General features: G+C 46.6%; 1 protein-coding gene across 2 annotated transcripts; it reads right to left on the bottom strand.

Annotated features, from left to right (window-relative positions):
- Positions 1–4,888: 4,888 nt before the first annotated feature.
- On the bottom strand, positions 4,889–14,667 carry vtcn1 (V-set domain containing T cell activation inhibitor 1). 2 transcript variants are annotated; one of them, XR_003750796.1, is made up of 6 exons: positions 14,521–14,667; positions 14,363–14,427; positions 13,923–14,285; positions 12,904–13,158; positions 8,560–9,288; positions 4,889–5,501 (listed from the first exon to the last, which is right to left on the bottom strand). XR_003750796.1 is itself a non-coding variant. In XM_028991571.1 (5 exons), the coding sequence occupies exons 1-5, from the start codon at positions 14,550–14,552 to the stop codon at positions 9,173–9,175; spliced, it is 831 nt and encodes a 276-aa protein (XP_028847404.1). In that variant the 5' UTR covers positions 14,553–14,667; the 3' UTR covers positions 8,417–9,172. The 2 variants fall into 2 exon arrangements, 1 of the variants encoding a protein (XP_028847404.1); XM_028991571.1 differs by lacking the exon at positions 4,889–5,501 and having other exon boundaries at positions 8,417–9,288.
- Positions 14,668–16,661: the final 1,994 nt, after the last annotated feature.

Genomic DNA, 16,661 nt, shown 5'->3' with positions numbered 1-16,661 from the left:
CATCTGCAAGAGCTAATTGGACTCAGGAGTCAGCCAACCTGGAGTCCAATCAATGAAATGAGATCGGCAGTGTTGGTTAAAGCTGCCCTGCTCTCTGGCACATGCTAACATCCCTGCTGGTGAATCTACAACACGTAAAACAATAAACAAAAATGGAGTTCACGGGAGGACAATAAGGAGGAAACCATAGATTGTACAAAAAAAGTTTGTAAAAGAGCACCTGGATGTATTTGTATTTTTTTATTAGTAGTGTTATATCAAATGTGCCTGAAAAGTGCCCTCCAGGAACAGGGAGGGTGACCCCTGATCTAGATAAGGGCAACGGGGCCTAATGCTGTTCAAATCCAGAACCACCAAGGTGCCACTGAGATCCCCTTGATCAAAGCACCACACTGCTCCCCCGGTGCCTAACCCTAACCATCTGATAGAGATCAGAAAAAAAAAATTCCAGGAAGCGTGTCAGAGAGGACAAGACACTGCAGAGCAGATCCCGAGCACTGAGCATGGGAATGTCCTAAATTCCTGCATGTGACACCAAGTCCTGTCCTGTCCTGTCAGTATCATCACATTCCATGATGCTGAGATTGACTTTCAGTTCCTTTTAGGCCTGGCTTCAAGCATGCATTCCGGAAAGTGGTTTCATAACAGAACATAACAGAAGTTCGGTCCAATGACAACGTGCGAGTTCGGGGACGCACTTGCAGACATGCTTGGAGTGGGGGGACAAGTCGTTGTACAGGGAGAGGACACTGGAAGAGCTGGGGAGGATGACCGGAGGTGCTTGGCCAGTGAGAGGGAGGCAGGAGGTGAGTGGGAACAGCAGTGGAGCAGTGGACGTGCCACAGTGCGGCGGGGAGGGAGCCCTGGCTCCATGGGGAGCAGCAGGGAAGGAGGCGAGGGGATGAGGCTGGGGTGGACCGGGGCAGAGGAGAACAGGAAGACGGCTGGCTTGAGGAAGGTCCGGGAACATGGGTTGGATGGGAGGGCGTCTTGGGTGGCAGGAAGGTGGGGTAACATGGAGTATTGACGTAGAACAAGGGAAGGCAAACTCGAGATCGAGGACAGGCAAAGGTTGTGGTCACAGAATCAGGGCCCGGCAGATCAGGGTGGCGGTCGTGGAAGTCCAGGAGCAGGGTAGGATCCAGAATATCCCGCCGGGGAACCCAGGACCGATCCGCTGGCCCGTAGCCTTCCCAGTGTTACGTCCTGGTTTAGGTCAGGAATGTGAACAATTAGAAAGAGGGAGGGAAACGTCACAACCGTTGGAACGAAGTGATTTTTAATAAAACAAAACAATACAAGTCACGCCTTGACACACAGTCAGGCCACGAGAAGCACCGGGTAGACTAAATGTGAACAGGGCATCTGTCCTGCGTATTTTCCCTCTCCTTCCCTCTCTCCTTCTGTCTCCTTCTCTCCTTCTGTCCTCCGCGTCGCAGCACGCCGTCTTTAACGACATCACTCCGATGGGAGCGCGAATCAGCATCAGGTCTTGGAGGAGTTCCGTAAATTACAGGCTCCTCCTACAAAAAGGAAAAAACACCAACAGACAGAACATACAAACCATCACATGATCACGGGACGTAACACCCAGTCCACCAGATATTCCAGGCCATGGCCCTGCCATCGCACATCAAGGACGCAATGGACAATGTACATCAGAGAGTCCATGCAATGAGGGGACGGTGGCAGGGGATGAGAGGGGGGTGGGTGGACAACAAGGGCAGTCCTCGGGTGGAAACCCAAAACCCTATCTCCAGGGTGGTACATGAGGGTAGGTCGATGACAGCGGCCCACCTGTAGCTTCATGCGCTCGGCAGACCAGACCTTGTGGAGTTGGCAGAGTCGGTTGCTGACTGCTGGCACCGGTCCCTCAACTGTGGACGTGGGGAACCATGTGGGTTTGAGGCCAGTGACCACCTTGAAGGGAGAACGCCCTGTGGCCAAGGAACAGTGTTGGTTCCACGCGAGCTCGGCCAAGAGGAGGTGTTGGGACCAGGAGGTGGGTCAGGCCGAACAGTAGAATCGGAGGTACGTTTCCACCTCCTGGTTGATCCTCTCGGTCTGGCCATTGGATTGGGGATGGTACCCAGACGACAGACTGACCAACACCCCAGTTGTCCCCAGAAGTGACGCCAGAATCTGGTGATGAACTGGGGGCCCAAACTGCCACACCACCTCCTGGAGGACGATGACGGCAGTCTGGGCAACTGTGGGGAGTCCAGGAAGGGCTTGGAAAAGTGGTCGACAAGGACCATAATGGTGGTCATACCCCTGGATCTTGGCAGTCCAGTGACGAAATCCATGGAGACATGGGACCAGGGGCAATGGGTGCAAAGGAGAAGGCCTTGTGTTCTCTGGATGTTGACCTTGTGTGTGGAACAGGTAGCGATGTATGCTTTTACGTACATGGCAAGGCCTGGCTACCAAAACATCTGCCAAATGTTGGTCAGTGTGCACTGATATCAAGGGTGTCCGGCCAGTGGTGTGTCATGCCCCCATTGCAGGATGCGTGGACGGAGAGGGAGTGAGACATACATGAGGTTGGGAGGTACTGTTCGGGGTGGGGAGGGGTGTGCATGGTCTGCAATGACCTCTTGCATAAGGGTCCACTGCACGGGTGCCAATAGGATGGGCTGTCTGAGGATGGGGGAGGACAGATTGTCCCCAGTGTCCGGGACATATCGGAGGGACAGGGCATCAACTTTAGCATTGTTGGTGCAGGGGATATAGGACATGGTAAACTCAAATTGTGTGAATAAGGCCCATCGTGCTTGGCATGGATTGAGTCATCATGCATGCATGCCAGGTTCTTATGGTTGGTGAGGACTAAAAATGGCTGGACCGCCCCCTCCAGCCAGTGGCGCCATTCCTCCAGCGGCAATGCGTGAAATTTACTCTTTTCCAGTTTGACGAAGAGTCGGTTTTGTAGGAGGTGCTGGAGTACCTTTCGGCTGTGGGAGATGTGCATCCAGAGGTTGGATGAGTAGATTAATATGTCATCTAGGTAGACAAACACAAACCGTTCTATGTATCTGAGCACATCGTTTGACGAGTGCATGGAAGGTGGCTGGGCTATTGGATAGGCCAAAGGGCATGACCAAGTAGTGTCCAGATGGCTTTATAAAACCAGTCTTCCTATCGCCCCCCTCCTGTATACGAACAAGGTGTTATGCATTTCGGAGGTCCAGCTTGGTGAAGACGGTGTCCCCTGCCAGGAGTTTGAAGCCGATGTTCAGGAGTGGGAGGGGGTACCGGTTCTTCTTGGTCACCGCATTCAGCTTCCGGGAGTCAATGCATGGCTGCAGTTTACGGTCCTTCTTCCCCATAAAAAAGAACTGGGCTGGGGCAGGAGAGGTGGAAGGACGGATTATGCCACTGGCTAGGGATGACGTGATGTACTCATCCATCGGCCTTCGTTCCCTAAGCAAGAGTGAGTACAGATGGCCCAGCGGAGGTATGGCGCCGGAGAGCAGCTCATTCGGCAAGTCTTAGGATCTATGGGGGGGCAGCTCCACTGCCTTGTTTTTATCAAGTGGCAAGGTCATGGTAGCAGTCTGGGACACCCGGCAACTGTTTGGAGAACAGGGTGTGGCTTCGGTCAATGGGCGTAGCTTGGTCATGGGTACACATGGGGCGTGGTTAACATGGTGCTGGGTTGGACATGTGCATGGCTCTGCACATGGGCGTGGTCAATCTGGTCTTTACATTGGGTGTGGGCGTGATTTCTTTCAGGGGTATGGCTTGGCTTGAGGGTGTGGTCAACATGATTTTTAGCTTGGACATGGGCATGGTTGAGTATGGGGACATGGCTATCGCAGCTCTGGGCCAGGGGTGTGGGCTTGGGCAGGGAGCAAGGCATGGGTTGAGGGGCGTGACTGAGTCTCACCGTTGCTATGTGGTTGGGGAACAAGTGGCTTGCGGGCGTGGCTTGTCTGGGTTGGTTGTGGACACATTGACTGTCTGACGTCGCCTGTGGTCCAGTCAATATGGGGATCGTGGATGGTCAGCCATGGGTAACTTAATACAATGGGGTCATGGGGAGTCGTAGTGAGGTAAAATATTATGGTTCTGACATGGTTAGGCTCGAGGCAGATAAGTAGGGGCTCAGTCTGAAAAAGTACCTGACCCGAGCCCAACGGGCTGCCGTCCAGTCCCATGACCGTGCGTGGTGGATCACACCGGGTGACCGGGAGATGGAGTCGGGTGGCCAGATGGATATTGATCAGGCCGCCCCGGAGTCCACCAGTGGTCACCCCTGGGTTTCCTCCAGCAGACTGTGATGAGAAGCAAGCAGCGGGTGGGAAGGATTTAGCAAGAGCAAGGGAAGGATTTAGTGGTCACCAGGGGGCTCCAAACCTCGGGCGAGCGGGGGCGTTTTCCAATGGTCATGGTCTGGGTCGGCGGTTAGGACAGTCGGCGCTGAAGTGGTTCTGTCCACCACAGTAATAGCACAACCCCTGCTGCTCTCGCCGACTTCGCTCCTGGGGAGTGAGCGGGGGTCGGGCTTGGCCCATCTGCTTGGGTTTCGTCGGTTACGAGGGGAGGTGGAGTTCTAGGGCTTTCAGGCAGACATGTTGCGGGGGCACGGTGGAAAGGTGCATGCTGACACCGTTCTTGGCCGCGCTCAGCGAGACGTCTGTCTGTGGATGTGGCCAAAACATTTATACTATCCAGCATATTGCCCCATTTACAGTTCACCATTTTGTCTTTTATCGCCTCCCGGAGGTAGAACATGGCGGGGAGGGATGCATCAGTCCACTCATTGTCTTTGCCAGGGTACGGAATTCAATTACATAATCGCTCACGCTCCGATTAGACATGAGTCGCGGTGACGCCGCCTGTCACCCGGTCTCAACCTGTAACATGGTTTGGAGATGGTCCAGGAAAGTAGTGACAGGCAGACAGATCGGGTTGCGCTGCTCCACCAGTGGAGTGACCCACTCCAGTTCGATGACAGGCAAAGTGGTCACACAATCAGAATCAATCAGGCATTTGTCAAGAAGGCTAGCGTCTCTGGGAATGAAATTCAACAAAGATCACCAAGTATAAAAGTCAGGTGGCCAGGGGGGACACTGCCCGCTCTCACTGTCTCCACGGCTGACCTTGCTCCCTCTGGTGGGCTGGAGGTGGCACGTTGGCCATGACAGAGAATAAAGCAATAAGAAAGCACTGACCTTCTCCCTGGATGGTACACCTGCTGGGATCAGTAGTTTTGGCTTGAACTACCCTGACTACAGGGTACCCCTCCACCTGGCCAGCGTTCTCCAGCAGCAGGAACCAGATGCTGTGGCCATCATCCAGGACAGTGGTGGCATGGTGAGGGTCATAGCTTGACTGCAAAAGACTGGTGAGGCGTCGACATTTGCAAGGCACATGGGCTGGTCGCAGGTAGTTCTTGCCCTGGGTGGAGGAAACACAGCACCGACAGAGAGAGACGCCACTGGGTCTTCAGATCCTGCACACTCTGGGTGGAGTGAGACGAGGACCTTTTCTGTCTCCTGATGGGGAAGAAATGGGTGCGTTGCAGTGAAATGATTTCTGTCCACTCTTCTCCCAGAATGTCACACGATTAACTTTACTTTACTTTACTTTATTTAGCAGACGCTTTTATCCAAAGCGACTTACAAGAGGAAGACACCAGCAATTCCCGTTCGATTTCTATAGAATATTGAGTTTACAAAACTAAGAGCCCTGATAAGGCTCAACTTGTCAGCGAGGAGCATGCTCAGAGATTGTTAGGCGCTAGACGAAGAAAAATTATAATGTATTTATACATTTTGTATTCGTTTGTGCAATGTGTACGCATGTGCGTGTGTAAGTGTTAGATTTGTCTGTAATATTTTTGGAATAAGAGGGTTTTCACCTGCTTCTTAAAAGTGGTGATAGTCTCGGCTAGTCATGTGGAGGAGGGCAGGTTGTTCCACCAGCCAGGGACAACAACGGAGAACAGAGATGATTGGAATCGGAGACCCCGTGAAGAAGGAATTTTTAGTCTCCTTTCATTTGCTGATCTGAGAGAGCGTGCAGGAGTGTAGGAGTTACAGCTTGAATAAAAACTGTCTAAATATACATAATATGTGTGTTTGTGCCTGTTTTACAATTAAAATGAGATTTAACACATTCATAACATATTTAATTTTTTAATTTGTATTATATTAGTATATATTCTAGTTGTCTTCCTTTTAGGCTGTTTTTAAGTATTTTTTATTCCTTTCTGGCTCAGGGACTGCACCTAATTTCATTGTACTTGTTCTGAAATTCTTATATTTTCTTTATTACAATTTAATTAACATTAACAGTCCTTACAGTACATGGTCCATTTCTCCTACAAACAGGCTTATAATTTTCTGATCTATTGGAGTATGTGCTTCCATTTATGTTGTTTTACTGTTTGTTTTTCCTTTCCTAATATGTATTTTTCTGTATAATTTATGCTTTTGGCCTTTTATCCCTGACTGAAGATGGGCAGAGTCTGTATGAATGAATATAACTCTTATTTTACTAGTCGACTGGGTGCTTATTACTAATTAATTATTATTAATTCATAAGCAACCAAATATAGAAATGATCTGACCAGTTTATTCAGAACCGTACATTCTGCAATGGTGTCATGCTGGAGGCCTGCTTTGCCAGAAGACTTTCATTCCAACCCTCATTCTCAGACCGCATGATGTGTGTTGGGACAGAAGTCATGAAGAGAGATTCACTCGAAGGGGATCTGCCACGTCTGCATTGCGATGCATCGATTATGAGAATAATTTCCACACCCCTAATAGTGCCTTAATAATAACCAACGTTCATCCTGTGTCCTCCACCTATAAACAGAGGTCACCAACCCTGGACCTGGAGGTCAATAAGAACTGCATGAATGAAGCGGTAACGAGCAGGGAGGTTGAATCAAAATGCCAAAATGTGCGTGATAAATTAATAGTACTGGGACAGTGACCGCTGATCTATAAAGACAAGGGCAATGATGCCTGAAGATGCTTGACTGTTGGCACTGTTGACGTGCAGCCCAGATCATCTTCCCTTACTGTATACGCGTTACTGTACAGGTTTCCAAAATCCGTGATAACATGAAAACATCTGCACCTGAACCATCTGACAGAGATCTTTCATCTTAAGATAGTGATCCAGGAGGTATGTCGGAGTCTCTTTGTTTGGTCCATGTCTATGCAATGGTCTGTTTAACATGCTTCACCCAGGACAAGTCACTGCAGAGCAGGGCCTATAATCGCTGCGGGTCCCTAGAGAGAACTTTCGGTTTCTTTTAGGCTCCAAGCACGCTCCAATTCTAGAAAGAACTGGTGCACGCATCTAACAATTCTACAAGGTTTACTAGAAATTTTTTTCTTGTCAAAAGACAGCAATGAATGGAACTGAAGATTTGCATCAGCAAGTGAAAGAGACGCCACGGGGCACGGGTGCAAAGGTGGCCTAGCGGTTAAGGAAGTGGCCTGCTCCAACAAAGCAAAACCGAAAGCAAAGCTGTAAAGTCGGCGGAGAGTTAACTCAGCCACAAATTCTTGGGAAAAGTTTACATTCTTTACACCTCTGCCCGACACTGGACTCGACGGCCAATTGCTGGATGACCCCGCGTTGCCAGATCTGGAAAAACTACGCAATTGGTTGATTAATTGATTTTCTTTTAATTCCATTTAATTTAAACTTGTTTCCTTATGTAACTTCCCAGTTTATACAGTACAGTATTGTCACCCTGTTAAGCACAGACAGTGTTAAATTCACCTTAGTAGGCTGTCCTAGTTAGGGTACCGTGCCACTGTTGCACAAATATACCACTATTACCTCATATTTCAGTATCAGTTGTACAATGCCAACGCCTGCCGCTGCTTCTGTTAATTTTCTCCGAGACATGGAATCAAGCGCACAGACTACCGGCAGGCTCCAGTGAAGAGACCACCAGATACATCATGGTTTCTGGCAACTGCTAAACGAACCGGAGGGTCACCACAGCCACCACCACTATAACAAGTAAAGCTTCAGGGATTTTCAAATGAACCAGTAGCATCATTATGGACACATAATGCACACAATGAAAATGGACTCTTTCTCTTAATGGTCAAACAATCACAAACCCTTCACCAACATCACTTGCAGGCTCACTCTACCCTGGAAGGGCGTCCCTCTCTGTTTCACTCCTTCCCAGCATTTCTTCCTTTCTTTTTTCTCTCTCCTACGGTCACGTCCATGCGGGCATGACGCGGCGGGTGCACGGAGAGGAGGACGAGGAGTGACGAGAAGACGTGGAATGAAGGACGCTTTCACCTGACATCACGAAACCGGGGTTTAATTTGTGAAGCACAAGACAGGGGAGACATCCGAGACGTAGACACTGGTGAACACGGAACATAACGTTAAAGACCTGACCGCGAACAGAAACGAACAGGGCAGCTTTATACAATTAACACAGGTGAAAACGATTAGGGAACATTTCACATGACAACAATGAAACTGAGTAACCCCCATTTCGGACCGGATCCTGACACCTACATTTCTCTCTCAGACAGGGTCAAGTGTGGAGGGTGTCAACTGTACCTGGCAACACGTTTGTGGGTGGGTTCGCCCATGAGGTGGGACCCTCTGCCCTATAGCCGAGTGGAAATCTTAGTCCCCATCCTATAACCTATAAGACCAGCGACATGTGAATATTTGTTTGTTCACACACCCTCAACACACCCCAGGTCAGGTCACGAAGGGCTTATTCTTTCACTGATAAGCGAGGAATGTTACCGAGAACACACAGTGAGCCATAATGAGGCGTGGATTGGTGATACGGGAATTTGATGGAGTCACATTTACACACCAAAATGCAGAACTTCAGAGTATGAGCCATAGATTTTATACAAGTACAACACCAAAATAATAATAATAATAATAATAATAATAATAACAACAATAATAATATGTCTCTCTCCTTGAACAATGTGTCTCTCTTCTTGAACACAGATGAACATTTCCTTATGTATACATATGCTGATGAATTCCATTCTGTATTAGGATATGATTGCAGGTTTGGTTGCTTGTCCAGTATCTTGTCCACATCCACTGTGCATATCATGGATGTATGTGTCAAATCTGTCACAGAAGTCAGTGGACTCGTGGCATCAGTGTCCAGGTCAGTGCCATCAGTGGGGTTTTTCCTTCCCTTTCATGTTAGGAAATATGAGTAGAGCAAGGGGGCAATGAGCAGGAGGTGTAGATATCTCCGGCTGGGGGTGGCAGAGTTAAATGAATAATCTGTACTCGCTGTCAGCCCCGAGTCCCCTGCAATGGAGAAATGTGATGAAAATAAGGCATGGCATTGTACTTACATTTACAACATAACACAATAAAGTGGTGATTTGTGGCCAGGTTTATCAATATGACTGAAAACATCAGGCCTCAGTGTACATAATCATGCATATCTCAGAGCTGTTGTATATGAAAGTGAAAGTGAAGTGATTGTCATTTTGATACACAGCACAGCACATGTTGACACAGCGAAATGTGTCCTCTGCTTTTAACCATCACCCTAAGTGAGCAGTGGGCAACCATGACAGGCACCCAGGGAGCAGTGTTTGGGAACAGGGCTTTGCTCAGTGGCACCTTGGCGAATCGGGATTCAAATGTTTATGGGGTCGCTTCCTTTACTGCTAGGCCACCACTGCCACAGTAATATATACACACAGTATCCCACAAATTGAGTGCACCCCTCACATTTCTGTGAATTTTTAGAAGATATGACACTTTGATACAAAGTATTCAGTGAACAGCTTTTATAGTGTAAATTTGTCTCCTCCAAATAACCAAACACATGGCTGTCAATGCCTGTACCCCTACACCCCGAAGTGAAAATGTCCAAATTGTGCCCAAAGTGTCAATATTTTGTACAGCCGCAATTATTTTCCAGTACTGCTTTAACTCTCTTGAGTTACATTTACATTTATGGCATTTATCAGACGCCCTTATCTAGACCAATTTATAATCTGTAGTTACAGGGACAGTCCTCCTGGAGACACTCAGGGTTAAGTGTTTTGCTTTTTTTAAAGTGGGGTTTGAACCTGGGTCTTCTGGTTCATAGTGTCTTACCCAATAGGCTACCAACACCCCTAGAGCTTCACAGGTTGTCATTGGAATCCTCTTCCACTCCTCCATGACATTTATTAATTAATTAATTAATTAATTTACAGCATTTATCCAGACCGACTTACAATCAGTAGTACAGGGACGATCCCCCCTCGAGCAATTTAAGGTTAAGTGTCTTGCTCAAAGACACAATGGTAGTAAGTGGGGATTTGAACCTGGGTCTTCTGGTTCAAAGGCGAGTGTGTTACCCACTAGGCTACCCATGATGACATCACAGAGCTGGTGGATGTTAGAGACCTTGATCCCCACAGATGTTCAGGTCTGGAGACATGCTTGGCCAGTGCAGCACCTTCACCCTCAGTTCCTTTAGCAAGGCAGTGGTCACCACAAACCTGCTTGACTGTAGACTTTTTACTAAATGTGTAAATATAGGGGTGTACTCACTTCAGTGAGATTCTATGTGTGTTTGTGTGCATGTCTCTCTCTCTCTCTCTCTCTCTCTCTCTCTCACACACACACATACATTTATATCTCATATAAAATATGTAATGGCAGTCAGGTGTGAATGGGCACCATGCTTCAGTGTAATCTTCACGTTTGTGAAAGTGTCGTGAGAGGGACAAATGCAACTTTTGAGGATGTCTACAAAGAAAACAAAGAAAAGTTGTTAATGCTTGAAAGGCTGGAAAAACGTACAAAACCTTATCCAAAAAGTTAAGACTCCACCAATCCTCAGTCTGATGTGAAAGTGAAGTGATTGTCATACACTGCAGCACAGCACACGGTGACACAACGAAATTTGTCCTCTGCATTTAACCCATCACCCTGAGTGAGCAGTGGGCAGCCATGACAGGCTCCGGGGAGCAGTGTTTGGGGATGGTGCTTTGCTCAGTGGCACCTCAGTGGAACCTTGGTGGCTCGGGATTTGAACCCACAACCTTCTGATTACGGGGTGTACAGATATACAATTTCAGTAAAGGAAACTGTAACATTGGCAAGTATTAATGTTCAAGAATCTTCCACCAGAGGAACACACAAGAACAATAGCAAGCATGGCACAGTTGCAAGGAGAACGCCATTGTTCTGCAGAAAGAACAAAACCGCCCATCTACAGTTTGCTAAGATCTGGATGAACCACATGGCTTTTGGAAAGATGGTTTTTAGATTAATTAAATCTGTTTGATTTAAAAGAAATGTTTGGAGAAAGGAAACAATGATCCCATTATGGTTTGTGCCTAGTTTCCTGCATATTGATAGAAGCTTCCTGATGCCGACAGATTACATAAAACATTTCAGATGTTTTTCTTTTTGAAGCATGTACACACCATGTAATAATCCACAATGCAGGTTGAAAAAGTGTGTAAACCCCCAGGCTGATGACATCTTCAAGAGCTAAATGGACCTGGAGTCCAATCAATGAGATGAGATTGGAGGTTTTGGTTAAAGCTGCCCTGCTCTCTGGCACATGCTAACATCCCTGCTGGCAACACGTAAAACAATAAACAAAAATGGAGTTCATGGGAGGACAATATGGAGGAAACCACTGATTGTCCAAAAAACACGTTTAAAGTTTGTAAAAGAGCACCTGGATGTTCCACAGCTCTACTCCCAAAATACTCAGTGGACAGATGAAACCAAATGGTTTGGAAGACCCACACAACATGTGTGAAGAAAAAAGGCACAGCATATCAACATCAAAACCTTATCCCAACTGTGAAGTATGGTAGAAGGGGCATCTGGGTCACGGACAGATTGCAATAAGGCCATTTCACAGCCAATTTTTTTCACGTTTTTTCATGTACTGAAGCTCAACAGAAAATTACTGATACTACAGGACAAAGACCCAAAGCATAGAAGTAACCCAACAACTGAATGGCTTCCACAGAAGAAAAAACGCCTTCTGGAGTGGCCTAGAGTCCTGACAAAGTCACAGGTTCCAATCCCACTTACTGCCATTGTGTCCCTGAGCAAGACACTTATCCCTGTATGTCTCCAGGGGGGGGGCTGTCACTGTAACTACAGGTTGTAAGGTCCTCTGGATAAGGGCATGTTCTAAATGCTGTAACTGTAACTTTTCATAAGGACAATTGGAGACTGAGTAAGGTCACAGAGAGAAGGCTTCCTGATTGGTCTCTTTCTAATAATGTGGGCAAAACAGTTTACCTCTCTTGCTCATTAGTATGAGATTAGTATATTTTTCAGCATCACCATGACATCCACAACCCCAACTCCTCACGAGAAACTGCAGCAAGAGGACAACCCTCAGCACAGGAAAATATAAATATTAATACACTAAATGTTATTGCAAGTCAAGTAATGACCTTGATCAAATAGAAATGCTGTAGAAAGACATTAAGACCTCAACCCTGAAAGCTTAGAGGTACCTCCAGAATTTCCTTTAAGCTCATCACTCACAGCGAGTAAATTCCCACAATAAATACACTCGCAAATTTAATATTATTTTTGTCTAATTTGCTTCACCGACGTCTTGACATGCACTTTGAGGACTCTGAAACCCTGATGCTGTTTTAAGCTATGTTTATGCAGAGATTAGTGGCACCAGCATGTTGACTTGTGTGTTCCAGTTGTCCGGGTATTACACTAACTCAACAATATGTAATTACAGATCAGACTGGGTAAGTGTTACAGTCTGGCCTGATCTTGTCTAACCAGGAAAGTGCACTCATGGCAAGGCTGTGTAGCGTCTGTGTAAATGTTGGTGAAATGGGAGAGTGCGGCATTCTCAGGAATGTCATCTTATCTGTGAGCTTTGTGCAGTACCTGCTCCATGTTCTTTTTTACCAGTTTGTTTACCTGTCAGCGTAGCCTGGGATACTGCAACCACAAGCGTGTTTTCAATCACACACGTGTAGGTTTCGTTAGTGTGGGCTGGCAGCTTGAGGGTGCTAACCACGGTGAATATTCCAGCCGAATTGTTGAAGAACTCAGTGGAGGCGTTAAGGACATCGCCTTGGTAGACAGTCCAGGTTACGTTCGGTTTGGGGAACCACCTCGGCGCTTCTGCAGTTAGGGTTGTCATTGATCTGCTGAACGTGGGAGATGAATACGCTGCAATAAAGATTTATTTCTTTAGGTGTTTGGACAGAAATACAAAGTAATGGTTCCACCTGCACTCTTGACCCTTGTGTGGGCCAGTGTAGGAGGAAGTGTACAGGGAAGTCACAGGAAATGTGTCATGGTATAGGATCTTCACAGAGCCAGAGTCAAGGAATTTCAGATTTAAAATAAAATTATTTACATTATTCTTTTTCTGGGTAATCAATTAAATGGGTCCTACAGACATGAACACCACACAAGGTTTTTAAAAAGCATCCAATTCTGCTAATTACATCTTGTTTTTAATATATGATGTTAAAACACCAGAAAACTGGTAATGTCTTCATACCTGTAGAGACTGTTTTATATAAGTGGGCCAACAGTGTTGTCGAATTGATTGAAATAACACAGTTTATTTGCATTATTCAAATGGGACAAATCCATTTTAAGGATTAATGAAATTTCATTTAAATGACAGTGGATCTTGTAGACATCATTTTTAAATAAAATCATTTTATGGCCTGTTTTCTCAAAAGGCAAATGTCTTGACTTGTCAACATGCCTAGATTCCTCTATAATCGCGATATCTCTATCACATCATTGTTTACCCGCACAGTCTGAAGTGTTGAATCATATTCAGCACTGGTCAGTACATAAAACTTAGAAAGACATTTATCAGTTGTGAGTCCTCCTACCATCACTTCTAATCCTCCTTCTAGTCCTCCTTCTAATTTACACAGGTATTTAATAAGTCATATTCTAGGTTGCGCTCTTACCTGCAACCCACAGATGAATGCTGACAGAGCCCGATGCTCCAGAGGCGCTCACACTGCACTGGTAAACCCCTTCGTCCACCATTGACACCCTCTGCAGCAGCAGGGAGGCGTTGCCGCCAGCGATGGCATCTGGGAAAAGTTGGGTTCTGCCTTTAAACTGAGGGTCTTGGTCCTGAAGCTGGGCTGCCTGGTTCTGGTATCTATACACAGGCCTGGTGAGCCCTGCTTTCGTCCAGGTGATGGATACATCGTTGGTCTGCATGCCTGTGATCAGCTTTGGGTTGAATTTGCAGTTGAGAACCACATCCTGGCCCAGATTTCCAACTGGGGACTGGTCACTGCTCTGAACAAAACTCTGAGAACCTATCAAGAATAAAAAAAAGTCACAATACCATCTGGAATGCAACAAATATATGTGTAACACATTTTCCTCTACTCACGTGAAAAAGCTATTGCCAGTAACAGAATTATGAATCCAGCCATCACAAATATTAGGACAATCATACTGCAGATTGGGAAATGTTATAACAGATTGTGAACGTCACAACTACTTTAGAATAATGTCTAATTTAATTACACTCAGTTTCATATACTGCACCTCCAGAAAATGATTTGCCCGATTGAAGCCATGCTGAACTTTAATCTGCTGCTTTGGTGAACGGTGCTATGGATGAGGAGTCATCAGGTGGCAGGGTGACATGCTGCAGGCTGGAGACTTTCATGGTGCAGTGGCAGCTCCGCCACAGTCCTGATTCCGAGCTGAACCAGGGGAGGAGCGCCTGTTCCTTCGGTCAATATTTCCTCAGGGAGGTGTGTCCGCTGCAGACAGCCGCTGTACTTAAATGATGAGCTAGTAGTAACTTTTAACACAAACTAGGGATGCAGCGAGATGTTCTTGTATGCTTTTATTCTAAGTTGTAATGCTTATGTATCAGGATTCCCAGTCTATGTCAGACTTAAAATTCCCGGACTGTTCCATGACTCTCCCTGACTAAAAAAAGCAGAATTTCCATGACCTCCCATATAAAGAAATGTCCAGTATAGACATAATGTAAGGACATATATTGACACACATTTGCAAAGATTTTGCTTGATGTTCCATGAAGGTTTACTTCAGTGGAGATTTCTTGCAGAATATGTGAAAACAATTAGCCCAGTTGCAAAGACACTTGATGTTCTTCAGGGAGAAACCAGTGTGCAGATGGGATGGTTGGTGCCCACCATAACTCTACTAATGACAAAGCTCCAGCAATGTCTTGTAGCCTCCATGTTCTGTAAGCCATTGATTGCTGCACTTCTTTCAGGCCTTGGATAGTTTGGAATGCTTTGGAGAGATTCTTGCAGATCCAGAGCTGATAGTTGCTACCATTCAAGTTCCCAAATTTAACTGTACTGTACTGTAGGCACGGATAAAGCAAATAAAATTCGGATGTGGTTTTCCAGGGATGCTGATGTGGGTTTCCAGGGTTGGTGAACTGCGGAAAGATGGTGGATACAGATCAGATTGTAGGCAGAGTGCAGATCCAGCTTTGTGAAGTACTTGGCCTCCGAGAGGACATCAAGGACGGTGTTGGTGAGTGGCAAGGGTGTTCGTCATGTCACCTGGCCGATGAGGTGGCAGTTAGGTCATGATAACAAGCAGGGACTGTGTCTAGGACAGGACGTGGTGGTTCTGGTGTTGACATTGAGGACAGAGAGGGCCGTGGCAGAAGACAGTGATGATGACAATGTCCAACACCACGCCCGATGACCAAGACAGGTGTGGTTTGTGGACGGCCAGCCAGGGGAACCTGAGGAGGAGAGGTGAGGTGATGATAGTGGTGATCTGGAAATGGATGTCTTCGACATGGAAATCAACATGGAGCCACAGAGCCGCAGAGCCACCATGCGGTGAGAAACAGGCCAAACGTCCACGGAGGTGATGGTGAATGGAGACACCCTCTTATATCAACACACTACTAGCTAGCTACACTCTGCACGCCCTCTGAGATCTGCAAATGAAATGATACTGAAAAGTCCCTCTTCATGGGGTCTCCGATCCCAATCAACTCTATTCTCCTTTGTTGTCCCTGGCTGGTGGAACAACTTGCCCTCCTCCATTCGACTAGCCGAGACTACCACCACCTTTAAGAAGCAGTTGAAAACCCACTTAATCAAAAAGTATTTTAGACGAATCTAACACTTACACACGCACATGCACACACTACACAAAATAAAATAAAAAAGTATTTGTCTAGCACTGAACAATTTCCGAGCATGTTCTTTTTTTGACAAGTTAGGCCTTATCAGGGATCTTAGTTTTGTAAACTCAAAATCTTTAGAAATCAAAAGAGAATTTCTGGTGTCTTTCTCCTGTAAGTCGCTTTGGATAAAAGTGTCTGCTAAGTAAAGTAAAGTAAAGTAAAGACATAAGGTATTCAGTGGGGACTGCATGGTGGTGTGAAGGGGAAGCACAGTATGCACACAGGCCCTACCGAAATCTCTCCCACAAGGCTGCAACTCAAAGATGACAATGTGGTTAGAAGTGGTTGTCAAAGACAAACATTCAATGAGGGTGACCGGCAAGGCCACTTGATCACATAACACGGCGAATTCCGCGGGGTTAACAGAGGGCTCAGTCATTCTGTCATGTACCAGTGTGGGACCAGAACGTGAGCGTGTGTTTGTACAAACGAGAGGCAAGGAGGCAGGTAAGGTTCCTTTGGTTCAATATGCGAAGGACAGCTGGCGTGAGTTGCA

This window comes from Denticeps clupeoides, chromosome 9, assembly GCF_900700375.1.
Source record: "Denticeps clupeoides chromosome 9, fDenClu1.1, whole genome shotgun sequence".
NCBI classification, from domain to species: domain Eukaryota; kingdom Metazoa; phylum Chordata; class Actinopteri; order Clupeiformes; family Denticipitidae; genus Denticeps; species Denticeps clupeoides.
The sequence above is the reverse complement of the archived record's forward strand: the minus strand, read 5'-3'. Positions and strand labels throughout refer to the sequence as shown.